This window comes from Pogona vitticeps, chromosome 4, assembly GCF_051106095.1.
Source record: "Pogona vitticeps strain Pit_001003342236 chromosome 4, PviZW2.1, whole genome shotgun sequence".
Classification (NCBI taxonomy): domain Eukaryota; kingdom Metazoa; phylum Chordata; class Lepidosauria; order Squamata; family Agamidae; genus Pogona; species Pogona vitticeps.
The window spans coordinates 72,250,263-72,265,931 of record NC_135786.1 but is presented as its reverse complement, the minus strand read 5'-3'; the positions used below and the strand labels follow the sequence as shown (position 1 = coordinate 72,265,931).

The window sequence follows — 15,669 nt, the reverse complement described above, 5'->3', positions numbered from 1 at the left end:
CCAGGGTCACTAGTCAGCTTCATGGCAGGAAAAGATTTTAGCCCAGATTACACAAAGCCTAGTCCAACACTCTAACTGCTATACCACACTCTTGATTTGGACGTTACCTTAGCCACATGTAGTCCTAGCCATGAAGAAGTGAGCCAGAACAATACTGTGGTTTCCATTACATATTATTAAGGAAAGGGGATGGGGGAGGGGAGAGACTTCAGCATAGACAGTAACTGTAATCAGTTTATGAAAATCATTTCCACAGGATTTAGTGATGACTGATAACATAGCAATAAACTCTGATTACCAGATGTTATTTACTTGTCAGTGTAGGAGAGTTACATCCCATTATTACAGTGGAATCCTATGGATGTCCATAGGCTTTTTTTAAAAGTGGAATTTATCTTCAGGCAAGCATGTTTAGGATTGCAGGTTTAAAAATGCAGTTTTTCACTATCAGGATTTCCAACTGCCTAGCTTATCATCACTAGGGAAATCCTGAGCTACCATTCACACTTCAGTGAGTCTGCGACAGCTGAGCCTAGCTGACATACAGCCTGAGAAAAATACTGGGCTCCTTTCTGAATAGAGATAAATTGGAATTTTTGGTATGAAGCATGAGACATGGAATCCTGAAGCTGCTAATAGCACCATTACACTTTTCTAAGCATGTGTGTGTAACACAAGAGGATAGGTTGAAAAAACTGAAGGATTATCTTGCTTAGGTAGTCTGCATATCTCTCCCCCGTCTCCACAAATATAGTGAGCAGATATTAAATAGTTAATAAATTTCTATCCACAGTTTCATTAGGATTAAAATCAAGTTAATTTAAAGCATTAGAGAGCTCTAAAAGCATCAAATAAAATGTTATCACAAAGCCCTAAAACAATCATTACTCAAAGCAAAACGTAAGAGCAATATATAAAGATGAGGAAGCCAATAAATCAAACCTCTGTGACATAAAAATATTTCTGTACAGAAGATAAAGAGAGAGAAACTAAATACAGCAGAAAGCCCCTGATCCACAGAATGGCTTCCTGTGGAAATTAAAGGCATATTAAGATGAATCTCCCAAAGGGACAGAAGAGATCCTAATTCTGACTCCTCTTTGTCTTTGCATAAATAGCAACAGAGGTCTGGACAAAACTGTGTATTCATAGACAATACATCATTAAATTATATGATCCTGTTAGTGCCCAGAGATATTGTTCTGTCCGATCTTCATGGACTAACGATCTTACTTGCAAATTAAGCTCATTTTGCTTTCTGTCAGCCAATCACAAAACAACACAAGCTAGGGAAAAGTGTGGAAGGTCCTGCTGTAACAATCAGATGTCTTTCAGTGCTTCACCTATTCCCTCCTGTAGTGATGACCAATCTGTATTGATGGTCAATCAGTCTGATTTTATAATAGTTCTTCTGTTATGAACCTCAACAGCTCACCCCCATTGTGGCAAATACAACCAAGCAAGTGGAGAATCTGGGGATAAAAACTGGACAAATTCCACATCGAGACAATACTTTTATCACACCCATTTACAATTCCACATCCACAATAGTGTACAAGACTCATTAATCAAGAACAGCAAGGTAAAGATGAGGTTGACCCAAATCCTCCATTCCCTTCAAGCTCCTTCCATCTCAAATTACGTGGTTTCTAAACTTCAGTAAATTTACTATATATAAATTCTCCACATTTCTTCAAACCAAATTCAATAGATACAAATAGTTCTAGCATGGGGGAAATAAAGTTCTTTCTTTCCTGAATATGAAGGAAATTGTAAATTTTTGTGAATTTTTTATAAACAATTAATTGAAATACAATACTTATCAGTCCCTATCTGATGCTGCTATTCTAGCCCAAAACACGGGCTGCGGTCATGTACATGCTTGCCTGGCAGTAAATCTGGCTGAATTCAATGGGGTTTACTTTTAAGTAAACATATACCAGGTTCCAGTGTAAGGTCCCATCTCACTACCAATCCCAGCAGGTCAGCGCTAAGGTGATTATCTGACCATTCTCAACCTGTACTGATGATGGTATGCATTGCCTTCTTCAACATTATTGAAACCACATGTGCTCAATCAGGTATTCATGGTGATCTGCTAAAGGGCAATCCACACAGTCACAGAATACTAATCATACATTGCCAGGCCTGGAACTCAGTGCAAGCTGAATATTTTCTAGTGTCAGATCCATGCTAGGTCACAAGAAAGAAAAGCTAGGTGCTGTTTGTTTCTGTCTTGAAGGTTGAAGTGAAGATTAAAAGAGTATACCCTGTTGAACTAAAAATGTCAGACTTCTTAAAGAAGAGTTACTCGTGGAATTTACACAAGAGTAGTGTTTGTTTAAATCTGCCTGCTCAGAGGAAAGATCCATGGGCATTTAAATGTCCCAATCCAACTACCACCAACAGAAAGTTATGAACTAAAAATATTTTGTATTAAATTGGAACAGATTTCTTATGGTAACTCTTGCATAATGAAAGGGTACAATGAAGAATTGCAATTCAAATTACATTTCAGGTCTGTTCAATTTTTTATTTTTTAAATAGAAAATTGCACAGAATAATTAAAGCATGTTCATTTGCATTCATATTGAAGAGTCATGAACAATTTTGCTCTTCTATATTTAATTTTTTCTAAAGTATGACTTGAATCAATAAATTCCAGCCGTGAACACGGAAATGAGTCCATAGAAAGTTTTCATTCCTTTAAAAAAAAAAATTAAGTCTGGCATATTTACTGAATTCTTCAGCACTTCTGTGAGGCTGCTACCTATGCACAAGTCACAACTGGTTTCCAGTCTTAATGATTGCTTAGAATCTTTATTGCAACATAGTAAATGATTATATTTAATTTTTACAGTCTAACCCAGAGCTTCCTTTAGAAAATAATAGGTTAAGGAAAGCCAACCAGAGTGCATCTATGATACATAGGTATAGACGAGTTCAAGTCCAGTTTATCTTTCTACAGAATAACAATTCCCTATTGTAGTTTGGGAAGTACATGTAGTATGTAGTTTGGTAAAGTACTTAACAATTCTCTGTTGTAACTTGTGAAGTACATCAAGGCTTTCTAGCAGAGACTTTTAAATTACCTCATCAAACTATAAATTCAACATTCTATGGATTAAACCATGACAATTATACTGTACTATGTACATGCTTGGTCTGGTGGAATGTTCAGTTTGCTGGACTACTTGAAAGACCAGATTCTAATATCCCTGTCTGTCTGTAGTCTGTAGTCAGTCATATTGCTTCAGCCACTGCACTGAGAAAATTAGGCCACCAATACCAATATATAACCTTGAATAGTAGAAGGGAGAGAAAGGAGAGGCGGGGAGAAAAAGGAGAGTACAAATTCAATAAAAAGAAAAAAATATATATTAGATTGTGAATCCAGTATGTTCATATGTATCATTTATACTCTTGGGTTGAAGCGGATCTCGTTTCCTATGGGAAAAATAGATAAAAGTTCTGAACTACATATAGACAGGGGTATAGACAGAGAATATGGTGAATGGTTGTTGTGGGTTTTTTGGGCTCTTTGGCCTGTTCTAAAGGTTGCTCTTCCTAATGTTTCACCAGTCTCTGTGGCCGGCATCTTCAGAGCACCAGAGCACAGAGTGCTATCCTCTGAAGATGCCGGCCACAGAGACTGGCGAAACGTTAGGAAGAACAACCTTCAGAACACGGCCAAAGACCCCGAAAAACCCACAACAACCATTAGATCCCGGCCATGAAAGCCTTCACAAATACAATATGGTGAATATTCCTAAAATTCATCTTCTTCCATGAGAGACACATCCTATATATTGATTATTATTTCTGTGGAGAAATCAGAATAACCTTCCCTTAACTATATGTTATGGTATTGTTATTCATATTTTGTTAAAGCAGTTTAGGACCAGGGTAGTCAAAGGACCCAATTTTGAGATACTCAGAAGGGAGTGTTCTCTTGTCATGGGAGTACCTGATCCATGTTTGATAAACAGCATTTTCAATGGTTGAACTCAGGTTCTACAACTCCTTCTTAAGGAACCTTTTGTAGCCCCTTCATTTGCATGGCAGGCAATAATTGCTTTATTAAGACAAAACTTTGGTCTATGAGCAGAATTGCAATTTTTCCCCCTCTGCCTTCAAGGGCATTTTAATTATCCTTAAATGGATGATGCTCTGTTTTACTGATTTGTTTTGTTGAGTTGATCCTATCTGTTCTTCTAACCTTTTATATTTGGGTTTAGCTTCTTAATGCAGCTTATTTTCTGGTCTATTTATATAATGGCCAAAAATGTCTTGCATGGTTACATCGGAGGAAAAGGAAAAAAGAATGACAAATGCTCACTTTAATTCCTCATTGCTTGCCATTGTTAATCTAGTGCTCATCCAAGTGGAGACTAGTCAGTCAGGAATAGCAATATGCTGCTGCAAGTTATGCCATTTCCCTTCCACCAGTGTAACAACGAAACAGCATTTGGGCCAGTATTACAACTCACCATAGGTGCTTTATGTGGAAAAGTGGATTATAACTCTAATAAAAAAAAATTAAAACAGTTTTGCAGCTGTTGCAAAGAAAGATCCCATTAATTAACTTTATGATCATCAATTTATAAGCAAGATGTATATCTTTTCCTTAGTATAGCAATATACATAACTATACTGAATACTAAAAAATTTATATTGCTTGATAATCTTCCAATTCATTTTGACTCTCCTTAATCTGGTCAAGCTCACGCAACTGCTCCCTTCACATGTTATAAATATGACATCAGTCTGAACCCTCCCTAATGCCTCAGTGGTTGGAGTGTCCAGGGAAGATCTTGGGATTTATTGAAGGTTTCAGCTTCTCTGGTGCCAGCAGCTGCACCTATCATGTTATTTTTTATCTTTGATTTGTTAAAATCCAAATTACTGGCCATCTTTTTAACTCTACAAATGTTGCATGGGATTAAAAAGGAACAGTTCTGATGTTCCTCCAACAGGAGGGCAGACAGGTTGCTGCTCTGCCCATACCAGAAGAGTAGAAATAGCTCTGATTTGGTATATTTTGCATATCTAGTGCACAAGGGACGTGGTGGCACTGCGGGTTAAACCGCAGAAGCCTCTGTGCTGCAAGGCCAGAAGACCAGCAGTGGCAAGACCGAATCCACGCAACGGAGTGAGCTCCCGTTGCTTGTCACAACTCCTGCAGACCTTGCAATTTGAAAGCATGTAAATGTGAGTAAATAAATAGGTACCGCCATGGTGGGAAGGTAACAACGTTCCGTGTTGAGTCACACTGGCCATGTGACCACGGAAGATTGTCTTTGGACAAATGCTGGCTCTACGACTTGGAGATGGGGATGAACACCATGCCCTAGAGTGGGACACGACTGGACTAGATGTCAAATGGAATCTTTACCTAGTGCACAAGCCTAGATGATCTGGATAACATGTAATTAGAAGCTCATACAAATTCCCAAGCACTTTATGTTTGAACAATCAGACTGGCAAATGAAGCCTGTGTTTATCTCCCAATGACCAGGCACAAAACAAAGGAAAGTGCTTAGCAAGATAACAGAGGTGAAAAGCTCATATTATAATAATCAGATGTCTTTCCCCACTTAAATAATTCCCGTTTCCTTTTTTATTGTTTTATTATTTTCCAAAATGAATACATCAGTACAAAACAATACAAAATACTAACAATCTAAAATTCCCGTTTATCTAATTCCCGCTTCCATCAATGTGCTATTGGTGTCATATACTGTATTTTTCTGTTTATAAGACAACCCAATGTATAAGACAACACCCCTCCTTTTCTAACCCCCAAATTAGAAAATTTGCATGATCGCACCCCTTTGGTCCTGAAGCCTTTTCACAGCTGCTTTACCCAGTGGATTCACAAAAGGCAGGGAAAGCTGCTGCTGTCCATGTATAAAATGACCCTCAATGTTTTGTCTAATTATTTAAGTAAAAAGTGTCATTTTATATACGGAAAAATATAGTAGTTTCATCTTCAGTTGGTAGTCTAAACTGGGGTCATCATGTTTGGCTTTGTATTCCTCACAGTGGACTGTGCTATCCTTGTTGATCTCCCACTTCTGTTGTGATATGTAATTTAGAAGGGATCAGTGCAAGGATTGGTTCATAATCTGCAGGTCAGCATTAGCATTAAGATGCTCGTGAGAGTTTCTATAAAGCCAACCAACCAATCCCATACTGACATGCCATATGGGCAAAGTCACTTATACATTATATTTTGCACTATGTGGAACAATGCTTTTACATGGAAATAACATGCAGACTACCAGTAGATTATGAAATATGATCACATCTCCCTCACTGAAGCTGTGCCAGCTGCATCTTTTTCCATTCTGTGTTCAAAAGTGAATGCACATTCTTACTTGAAGATACTTTTTGCATGGGAAAAAACAGCAAACAAAGCAGGCTTGAAATCTAGTTAAAGAAACTTCTAAGTTTCTTTGCAGATGAAAGATTAAACTCTGAGTGTCTTGACAGAAACATTTCTGGAGGCACTTTTAAAAATATGTATCTGTGAAACAAACTCTTTCATAAACTCTTATTCCAGGTTATTTCAGGAGCTTGTTGGACGCCTCTTTCTTTTGTAACGGACAGAGAGGGTGCTATTTGTAGAGAAGCTGCTATCGCAGAATAGGTTTAATGGGTCGTGAATTTTGTGTTGAAAAGATAGCGTCTCTATGACTTCTGATCTGCTTGCAGTAGACCTATTGCCTTAGCAGCAAGTGCATTAGACTACATATGCTCAGCTCATTGACTCTGAAGGTAGCAGCCCTAAATGCCTCATTAAATTTTCATGGGTGACTGAGAGAAGCCTCGAGAAAGCAAGGGGGGGGGGAGAGAAACAACAACAACTCTCATCACATTATTTGCGATGATGATGATGTTTTCTAGGAAAGTAAAAAAAAAAACCAAATGCAAACAATGCACAAACAGCAACAATCCACTTTCCAAGAACCTCTTTTCAGTAGGGATTTCCCTTCACGATGTACCTCCAGTTATCCTCAGGATTTATCCTTCCTCAAAATGCTTTCTTAGAAAAAAATATCTGGCATGCTATTAAAAAGTATGAAAACGATGCAGGAACATGAAATAGATGATATGGAGTGCCTGTTACAATGTGTGTGCGCACGCACACGCAACCACGCACGCACACACACACACAAAAACAGAGAGAGAGAGAGAGAGAGCGAGAGCATTGTTTATTTCAGCCAGGAATTTGATGCCTTAAACTGGCACACAAGAACTTCAGAATCAATTTGCTTGAGAGAGATCTCTTGTTCATCTGAAATTATTTAAGATACAAAAGACCCGAGGAGAGAAGTGTGCGTGTGTGAAATAATCTTTCTGTATAATTATTATTGTAGGTTTAAAGCTGTTCCCCCCCCCTTCGAGCACAGAATGTCTGTAGCTATATATAATTTCCCCGCATTTCTCTTTAATTGAATCATCTAATAAAATTGGCAAATTACAATGCTTTCTCCAAACGGAAGAAGCCTCACGCTTCCTACCACTGACGGAATGGGGTGCGTGTGTGAAGAGCAGATGCGAGACCGGGGATGGACGCGAGAGCGTTTTGTCCCGCGAAACCCTCCCGAGGCCTGTATTGTGTCTTGGGTGTCTCTCGGGCGACCCTCTCCAGCGGAGACGAAAGGCACGCGCGTGTCACTGGAGAGTCCCCCACATGCTTGCAAAGTTTGCCCTCCGCCTATACGTTGGCCTCTTTTTCTCCTTCTTCTTCTTTTCCCTAAAGAAGCGCTTAATGGAGGAAAACGTACGGCCAAAGAGCTTAGCCTCAAGAGATGGGGGAGCAAGGGGGGTGGGTGTGCGGGGAGAGCCGGCTTCTGCCTCTGCCAGGGACGCCTTTCCCCCTCTGGCTGTGGAAAACGGCTCGTCGCGTGAGGGGGACATCCTCACAACGCTTCAGAATTAAAAAAGGGAGGGGAAGGGCGCTAAATCCCCTTCTCTCCCCCCCATCCCCCGCCGCCCCGCTGCTGAGCGTCCCTCAGAGGAGGAGGAGGCGGAGGAGGCGTGAGCAGCGGGAGCAGCGACGAGAAGCGACCCTTCCGCGTCTCCTCGGCTGCTGTTCTCTCTCTCTCCGCCCCCCCCCCCACGGACACACACACCGCGCGCCCTCCAACCACGCGCGCCTCTGTGGCTGGCCTCGGCTTAACATCGTCGTCGGGGGGCCTCGGAGGGCAGAGGCGGCAGGGGGCGGATGCACCCGGCGAGCGGAGGGCGGTGGAGGAGCCGGAGGAGTCGCGCGCCCACTGAGCGAGGAAGAGCGAGCGAGCGAGCGAGCGAGGGAAAAAGGAGAAGGAGGCGAGGCGAGGCGAGCGGGCGGGCAGGCGGCGGAACGAGCAGGCGGGCGACGCGGAGAAGCCGCCTCGGTCGCCGACCATGGGCTGGAGGGAGGGCTTGGCCGGGCCAGGTGAGTCTGCGGGGAGACTCCACGGGACGGGACGGGACGGGAAAGGGGGCCAGCCCTCGACTGGGAGGCGGGGGTCGTTCGGGGTGCCCGCGTGGAAGACCTCGGCGGGGCTCTCCTCTCGCCCTTGGGAGGCGACTCCAGCCGCCGGGGCTTCCCTCGCGTGGCTCGGGCATGGCCGGCGCTTCGGAAAAGTCGGGAGGCCATTGTCCGTCCGTGACCCCCTTCTTTGGCACCTCTCTCTCTCACACACACACACACACCCCAGCGGTGCAAATGCCTCCCCTCGGGACGCCGTCGCGCTGAGGGGTTGGACTGGCAAGGGGGTGAAGGGGGTGCAGTGCCGCCGAATAACAGGTGGCGGCCGCCCTGCTTTCTCTTCTCCCCCCCCCGCCCTCCTTTCTGCATGAAAACAAAGTGGACACGTGTAAGCGTGTGCGCTAGATGGGGGCGGGGGGGACACGCGTGCGCCTGCTTCCGCTATAGGATGGGAACCGTGCCTCTTCTCTTCCTCTCCCCCCCCTCCCCAATTCATATTTAGTTTGACTACGCTGTGAAGGTTTGCTCTCCTGGTGAAGTGGCGACTTCCCTTCTCCCTGACTGTGATGGTCCTATCTCTCTCTCTCCCCCCCCGTCGTCCCGCCCCAAATTTGGACTTTATTTTAAGAAAGGTGGTTGAGAGTTCCCCACGTGTGGACCTGAGTAGTTGAGAGAGGCCAGCTTGTTGGTAGAAGGGACCTATAGAGTAGATCGCGAAAGAAGCACACCCCTTCCCTCTAAGGATGCAGCAACTGGCAAAAAGGAGGTGGTGGATGCTCTGATTCTGCTGCCTTGGACCCCAGGCTCCCGGAGCCTAGGCGTGATGGGGGCAGGGCCACCCATACAGTAATTGCTCTGGTGAGGAAAAATGCTTCCAGCTCCTCATTATTTTCACACTTAGGAGAATTCTCCAGGCATTGACAGCGGTGTTCATCCCATACTCGTCTTCAACTTGTCTTGTGTTCGCTGTATTCCATCCTGATTAGATTATCCTCTGTGTTAAAAGGGGAAGTTGTGTTGCCTGTCTCTTTAAGCCCAATCTTGGGATTTTTCTTCTGGATTTGAATGCCCTATATTGGAGATCAGATAGATTTGCATTGCTTTTTCAGACAGACTTTTGTTTTATTCTGCCGCTCATCCCTTTGACACCCTAAAACACATAGGATCAGGTGGGGAACAAAAAAGATGTGATTGTGTGGATTTAAAAAAAGAAAGAGATCTTCAAGATCCAGGTTTCCCATTGGAATGCTGATAGAAACTGAGTTTGCTATGTGGCTGAGTAATCATTCTCATCATTCCATTATAGTTGTATATAATGTCATGTTATTGTGACAGCATGCAAAAATATGCCTCTTCTTCTTCTATGTTTAGTATTAAGCACAGTTATGTTGCAGATGCTTTGGTAGTTCCCTGGGGCTGTTCATAAGGTAAATTGCACATCAAATACTCAAACCATCTTTCTGATTTCAAAAGCACTTAACAGAAGGATTCGGGTGTCCAAATGAAAGGGGGAGGGAAGAAAGCCATCATTATTTGCAACTCTGCTCGGCTTTGATTTGAGCATAAACCAATAGATACTTGGGGATGATCTTGGTTTGCAATCTGTCATTTTTCTAATGTATCTCCTGAACATTATTGTGCTGCTCTCTGCTGTCCATTTAAAAAAGGTGTATGATTGCTGAAGCTCATCTTTTTAAAGGCACTGCTCATTTGTGGGTTGCTGCTTCTGTTGTAAAATGTATTAGGAGCTCAACCCCTCTTCTTCATGAAAAGACCATAAAGTGCAAGAATTTGTTGGGCTCACCATATTAAAAATCACTGAAAAGCCTATAGCTGTAAGACACAAGTTCCAAGTTTCATATGGAAATTTTATTTTCTTTGCTATCAAAGTAATGATTGAATGAACTCAGAATGCCTGCTTTAAAAAATGGGAGGAAACCCCTCCCATCTGTTTTGCCCAGTTCAAAACTCTCATTTCTTCAGAGCTAGCTAGTAAACTGCACAGACACAAATTCCATTTTTGGGGTGCACATCTGTCCTTATAAGATCCCTAGATGCCTCTGTACAGTTGCAGGAAATCTGGATTTTAGACCTCATTTTCCCTTCAAAGTAGACCCTTGACTTACAGACGACTTGACTTACAGACTTTTTGAGTTACAGACTTCTCTGGCCGCAAAATTTAGGTTTGACTTGCAGCCTGAGAATTGACTTACAGACCAGAAAAAAACCAAAATGGAACAAAAACGGCCTGTTACGGGATTAATCGGTTTTCAGTGCACTGTAGGTCAATGGAGACTTGACCTACAGACTTTTTGACTTGAGAACCGCCTTCCAATACGGATTAAGGTCTCAAGTCAAGACCCCACTGTAATATGAGCTGGCTTTCGGGAAACTGAAGTCCTTCTCTGGGATATTAGGCCCTATACAGAATCCATACTGATAGTCCCAATAAACCTTAACACTGAAACCAAGAAAGTCACATTTAAAGTTGAGGACAGTGTTGCCTTTGCCTCAGGTATGATATGTTATGGTAGCTGTACTTTAAAACCGACAGTGACTTTACCAAGGTTGTTCATCACAGTGCTCTTATGCTGAGGTCAGAAATCATCCCAGTGTTTTACCTGTTCTTTTGCAAGTTGACTTTTCAAGAAGAAGAAACATTGAAAGAGTTGTGCACCTGGTGTTAGTTTTGTTTTGTTTCTGACACTTTCTTCATCTAGCCATTGATTATAATCCTGTGCTTCATTTTGTAACTCTAACGTACTCTTGCTGTTTGTTCATGTCTGCTTTGGTTGTTACTTTGTTACTTAGTTAAGTAACTTCTTACAAGTTATGTAAACCACTTTTTAAACCATCCATTGTTAAATATTTATTGATTTTTGGGCCTTTGAACAATAATATTCTGCCCCTCTGATTTTGCATTTTTGTCGAGCCTTGTGTGTGACTGTGTTACACATACACCAAGCTGCAGTAGCCACAAGAACAGTTACCTCAGTTCTGTCCATAACAGTCAGTTATCATGCACGTCCTTCAGCTGTGTAAGATTTTTTAATGCTTCAAAAGGGCTTCTACACATTTCATGCAGTTGTTAAAGAAAGAACGCTGTTTTGGCCATCTGTTGATTGTTATGATGAGTGGGGTTTTGTCTGATTTTAACTGCTGTTAGCATTTAGAAAGTAGTGGACCTGGATCCCACCTGTTGATTCTATCTGTTTTCTTTGAATTTAATATAGCTTCTGTTTAGGAGACCATGTGAATACGTTCCAGACTCATTGCATAAGGTCATAAGTGCAATCTGTGCTAGGCAGTTATCACCAATTGTGGGGAGAGATGAAAGAATATTTAATAGCTCATTTATACAGTAAAGTCAACTGCTCTGTTGAAGTGCTTGTCATTTCTAAATCTGTCACTAGAATGAAGCAAATATTTTTTCTCTACAAAACAGATCCTAATCTAAATATTTATTTCAGAAGGCATCATCATTATTATTGCTATAATTATTTTGCTGGCTTCCTAAATTTTGACTATGTGTCTGCAGTAGTTAATCACCTACATTGTCTTCTGCCATTCAAACAGAATAAAAATTAGTTATTGTTGATGAAGCTCATCTCACAAGCTGTTGCACAGTATGTTTCTATTGTTGGATACAGAATCATTGAAGGTGCACAGAATATATTATGGAGTGTTTTTTTTAAAAAAAACAACAACAGCAAAGCAAGTACAAATTTGCTACATTCTCTTTACATTCAGTTAAAGAAAAGTAATAGGAAAGAGTTGTTGCTATTTTTTAAAAAATCATTATCTTAGGCTTCTGCTTGCTATACATAGTCTTCAATATATATGGAGCTGGTTGGATAGTTTAGTGGTTTAGGTATTTGGCTGTGGAGCCAGATGTTGGGAGTTTGATTCCCTACTGGGCCTATTGTGAGTAGATCCAGCTTGTGTGGGCTTGGGCAGGTTACACAGTCCCAGGGCACCCCCAGAAGAAGAGAAAAAGAAACTACTTCTGTGTATTCTCTACCTAGAAAACCCTGGAACCGGTTGCCATAAGTTGGAATTGACTTCACAACACATTGTTGTTGTTGTTAAATATATGGTTTGAAGTACTGTTCCAATTAAATATTTGCCTCTTTAGATAAAAAATATCCATTCTATCACTGGACCATGTTCTTTGAATCTTCTATTTATTTTTATTATTTTTCTCACAGTTCAAGGACCAGTTTAGTTTATGAGATGTTTTAAGACCATTTCAGGACAGTAAAGGAGAACCATTGCTTTCATCTTTCTTAGTGGAATCTATCTTCGCTTTTTCTGTGTGTGCACATACCAGTGGCTTCATCTTATGATGATTGAAATTGATTTTTCTTTTTCTTTTTTAAAATCTCAGCTGGTGAAAGATCCACTGAGTGCCCCTTGACCTCTGGCCCCATATGATGAAGTGATACAAACTTGGAGATTATCATCTAGAGATAGCAGCCTTAGGACATCAAGAGGAAAAGCCACAATAGGAGGCAGCAAGTGTACTTTGTTGAGTCAGTTAAGCGTGCTTATGTATTTACAAGACATAGCCATTAACTGATAGAATGGAGCAAGAAAACAGTTAGTGTTCTTTTGCTATCCAATATTTCTAAAAACTTGTGATTACTTTGTTCTGGTAGTGGAAGAAAAAAGAGGAAGAGTGTGTGTGTGTGTGTGTGTGTGTGTGTGTGTGTGTGTGTGTGTGTGTGAGAGAGAGAGAGAGAGAGAGAGAGAGAGAGGCTTTCAACAGCTCAAGGCTCAAGCCAGATAACAACAGCATACATAAAACATAGTACTGAGCATTTTTGTGTGTATAATCAAAACTGAATAAAGCTACCAAGAATCCTTATTTATGTGTGTCTCTTCTCCAACATTGGTTTCTGGTGTTAGGTTAACTAACTAATTAACTTGCTCTAAAAATAAAGCAAGAAAACCATTTACAGTGGGTATGAGGTGAAAATGGTATTTGTGAGGTATGGGCAGCCAAAAGCATTCAAGATTTTATGGATTGAAAGAGGTGCATTGAGAATTGTTTAAATTTATATATCAGATTTAACTCCACTGCTTCACCCCAAAAGGCTCTACAGTAGCTTACAGGTGTCTGAAATGAGGGGGGGGGGAGAGTAGCCATTATATACAAAACACTTTAGATGTTACTAGGCAGTCCTTGTGGTAAAGCCGGGTCTGGAAGCCCTCCACATGTCGATAGGGGCCAGGGAAGGTATTGGGATCTTGTTGGGTTACCGTGCTTTCCGCGACCCAGCCATTTCCCTACTGGAGCTGGCGGACTTTGTTTCCACGGCACTGTTGAGACCCCCAGAGCTACTGGTTCTGGGTGATTTCAACATTCACATGGAGGCAAAGATCTTTGGGCCGGCTCTTGATGGCCTCACGTACGTGGGTGGTCATACACTAGACCTGGTTTTTTCCACCAGTTGGAGTGAGTGTGGTCTGATGGTGACTGACCTCGTGTCGGTCCCCTTGTCATGGTCAGATCTCCACTTAATAAAATGTAACATCACAGTGGCTCTCCCCCCCTCGCAGGGAGGAGGGACCTATTTTCATGGCCCGCCCTCGAAGGCTACTGGATCCGGCTGGCTAGCTGACGTGAAGTCTGTGGCAGATGGAACATACTGTACATGTGAAAGGAAGCATTCCTGATGAACAACGATGAACAGCAGATTGTATCTGCCTGGGATGCCAGGGTATCTCTCCCCCCCCCCCAGTTGGCTTGTGCCAGCCCAGGTTTAGCCCATTCACACAGCCCACAAGGAAAAGACCTATAAGAAGGATGACCCAGGGAGAAACAGATGGGCTTTGGAACAGTGCTGGAATGACCCCCATCATCCTTTCTGAGGATTGATTACCCTCAGAGAAGGGCCTTCTGGATGAGTATCTTGTGTGAATGGGAAGTATGAAAGAGAGGCCTCTTTGAACCTTTTGTCTTATATCCTATGTCTTATGTCTCATCCATAAATGTTGCATGAATAGTGCTTAAATCAAAATTATTGGTGTATGGTCTTCTTGTCAGTAGTCTGGCTGAGCTCTCTCTCTCCTCTCATGGTCCCTCTCCCCAGGATATAAAGAATAGGAACCCACTTGGGGTAACAACACCAGATTTTGTTTCCAGAGTTCATCCATTAGTGAGTTCAGTTAAACATACAGTTAATTGGTTCAAAAAAACATCGCTATGGGAAAACATCGCTAAGCAAAACACCATTTCCCATAGGAATGCATTGAAAACCGGTTAATCCGTTCCAATGGGAACGGATTGCCATCCTTAAGCGAAAATCCCCATAGGAAACATCGCTAAGCGATACAATGTTTCTCCCATTGGAATGCATTGAAGCCTATTCAGTGCATTCCAATGGTTTTGCGATGTCCGTTTTTGCAGTGTGTCTTAAAAGGTTCAAAAACGGTTTTAAATGCTTGGGATTGTTAGTGCACCTTCTGAAACCTTTGCAAACTTAATTTGGCTTTGAGCTGACTCTTCGTTAATTTTTGGTGAATCCCCCCCCATTGGAAAGCATTGAACTGTCGGTTTGACAGCTGTCAAACCTACAGTTCAGTGCATTCCAGTGGGGGAGAAAAAAATTCACCAAAAATTAACGAAAAGTCAGATCGAAGCCAAATTAAGTTTGCAAAGGTTTCAGAAGGTGCACTAACGATCCCAAGCATTTAAAACCGTTTTTGAACCTTTTAAGACACTCTAAAAATAGCGAAAACAGAACATCGCTAAGCAAAACAGGGGATCTAAAACTGTCATCACTAAGCGAGGCAAGGTCCCGAACATCGTTGTGCGAAATTTCCCCATAGGGAACATTGCTAAACGGAGTGCAAAATTGCTCCAAAAACCTTATCGCTAAGCGAATACATTGTTAAATGAGGCAATCACTAAGCGAGGCACCACTGTACAGTGAATTTAGCTTGGACAACCCTGCATTTAAATACATTAGAGAGACCCCTGCTTCCTTTCCATCTGGTACTGATTGCAAGGAAATTTTATAGGTAGGAAGACAGACCCTTAGTTGGAGGTGTGATGGAGGGTGCCTGATTGCTGCTTCTGGGGGTGAGTGGGTGCTTTCAGCTGAGAGAATGTATGTTGTTCTGCTGTTTGCTTTGAAATAAACTTAGAGATAAGTGGTATATATTTTGTAGTGGTGAACTGA

The 15,669-nt window shown here is 41.9% G+C and overlaps 1 protein-coding gene and 1 long non-coding RNA gene across 21 annotated transcripts in view; one reads left to right on the top strand and one right to left on the bottom strand.

Moving 5' to 3' along the window:
- Positions 1–15,669, top strand: part of DAB1 (DAB adaptor protein 1) — a 790,680-nt gene that overhangs the window by 485,172 nt on the left and 289,839 nt on the right. For 10 of the 20 annotated variants that reach the window (XM_072997689.2, XM_072997686.2, XM_072997688.2 and 7 more), the window contains exon 1: positions 8,101–8,446. The exons of 5 other annotated variants lie outside the window; for them this stretch is intronic. Coding sequence is in view for 1 of the 15 variants with exons in the window: in XM_072997678.2 (XP_072853779.1) it covers positions 8,416–8,446 (31 nt within the window). In the remaining 14 variants the exon portion in view is untranslated. Of the gene's footprint in view, positions 1–8,096; positions 8,447–15,669 lie in introns of those variants that run through there. 5 more of the 20 variants (XM_072997684.2, XM_072997681.2, XM_072997677.2 and 2 more) reach the window with 2 other exon arrangements.
- The window catches only part of LOC144589063 (uncharacterized), a 437,419-nt gene that overhangs the window by 287,713 nt on the left and 134,037 nt on the right, over positions 1–15,669 (bottom strand). The window lies entirely within an intron of this gene.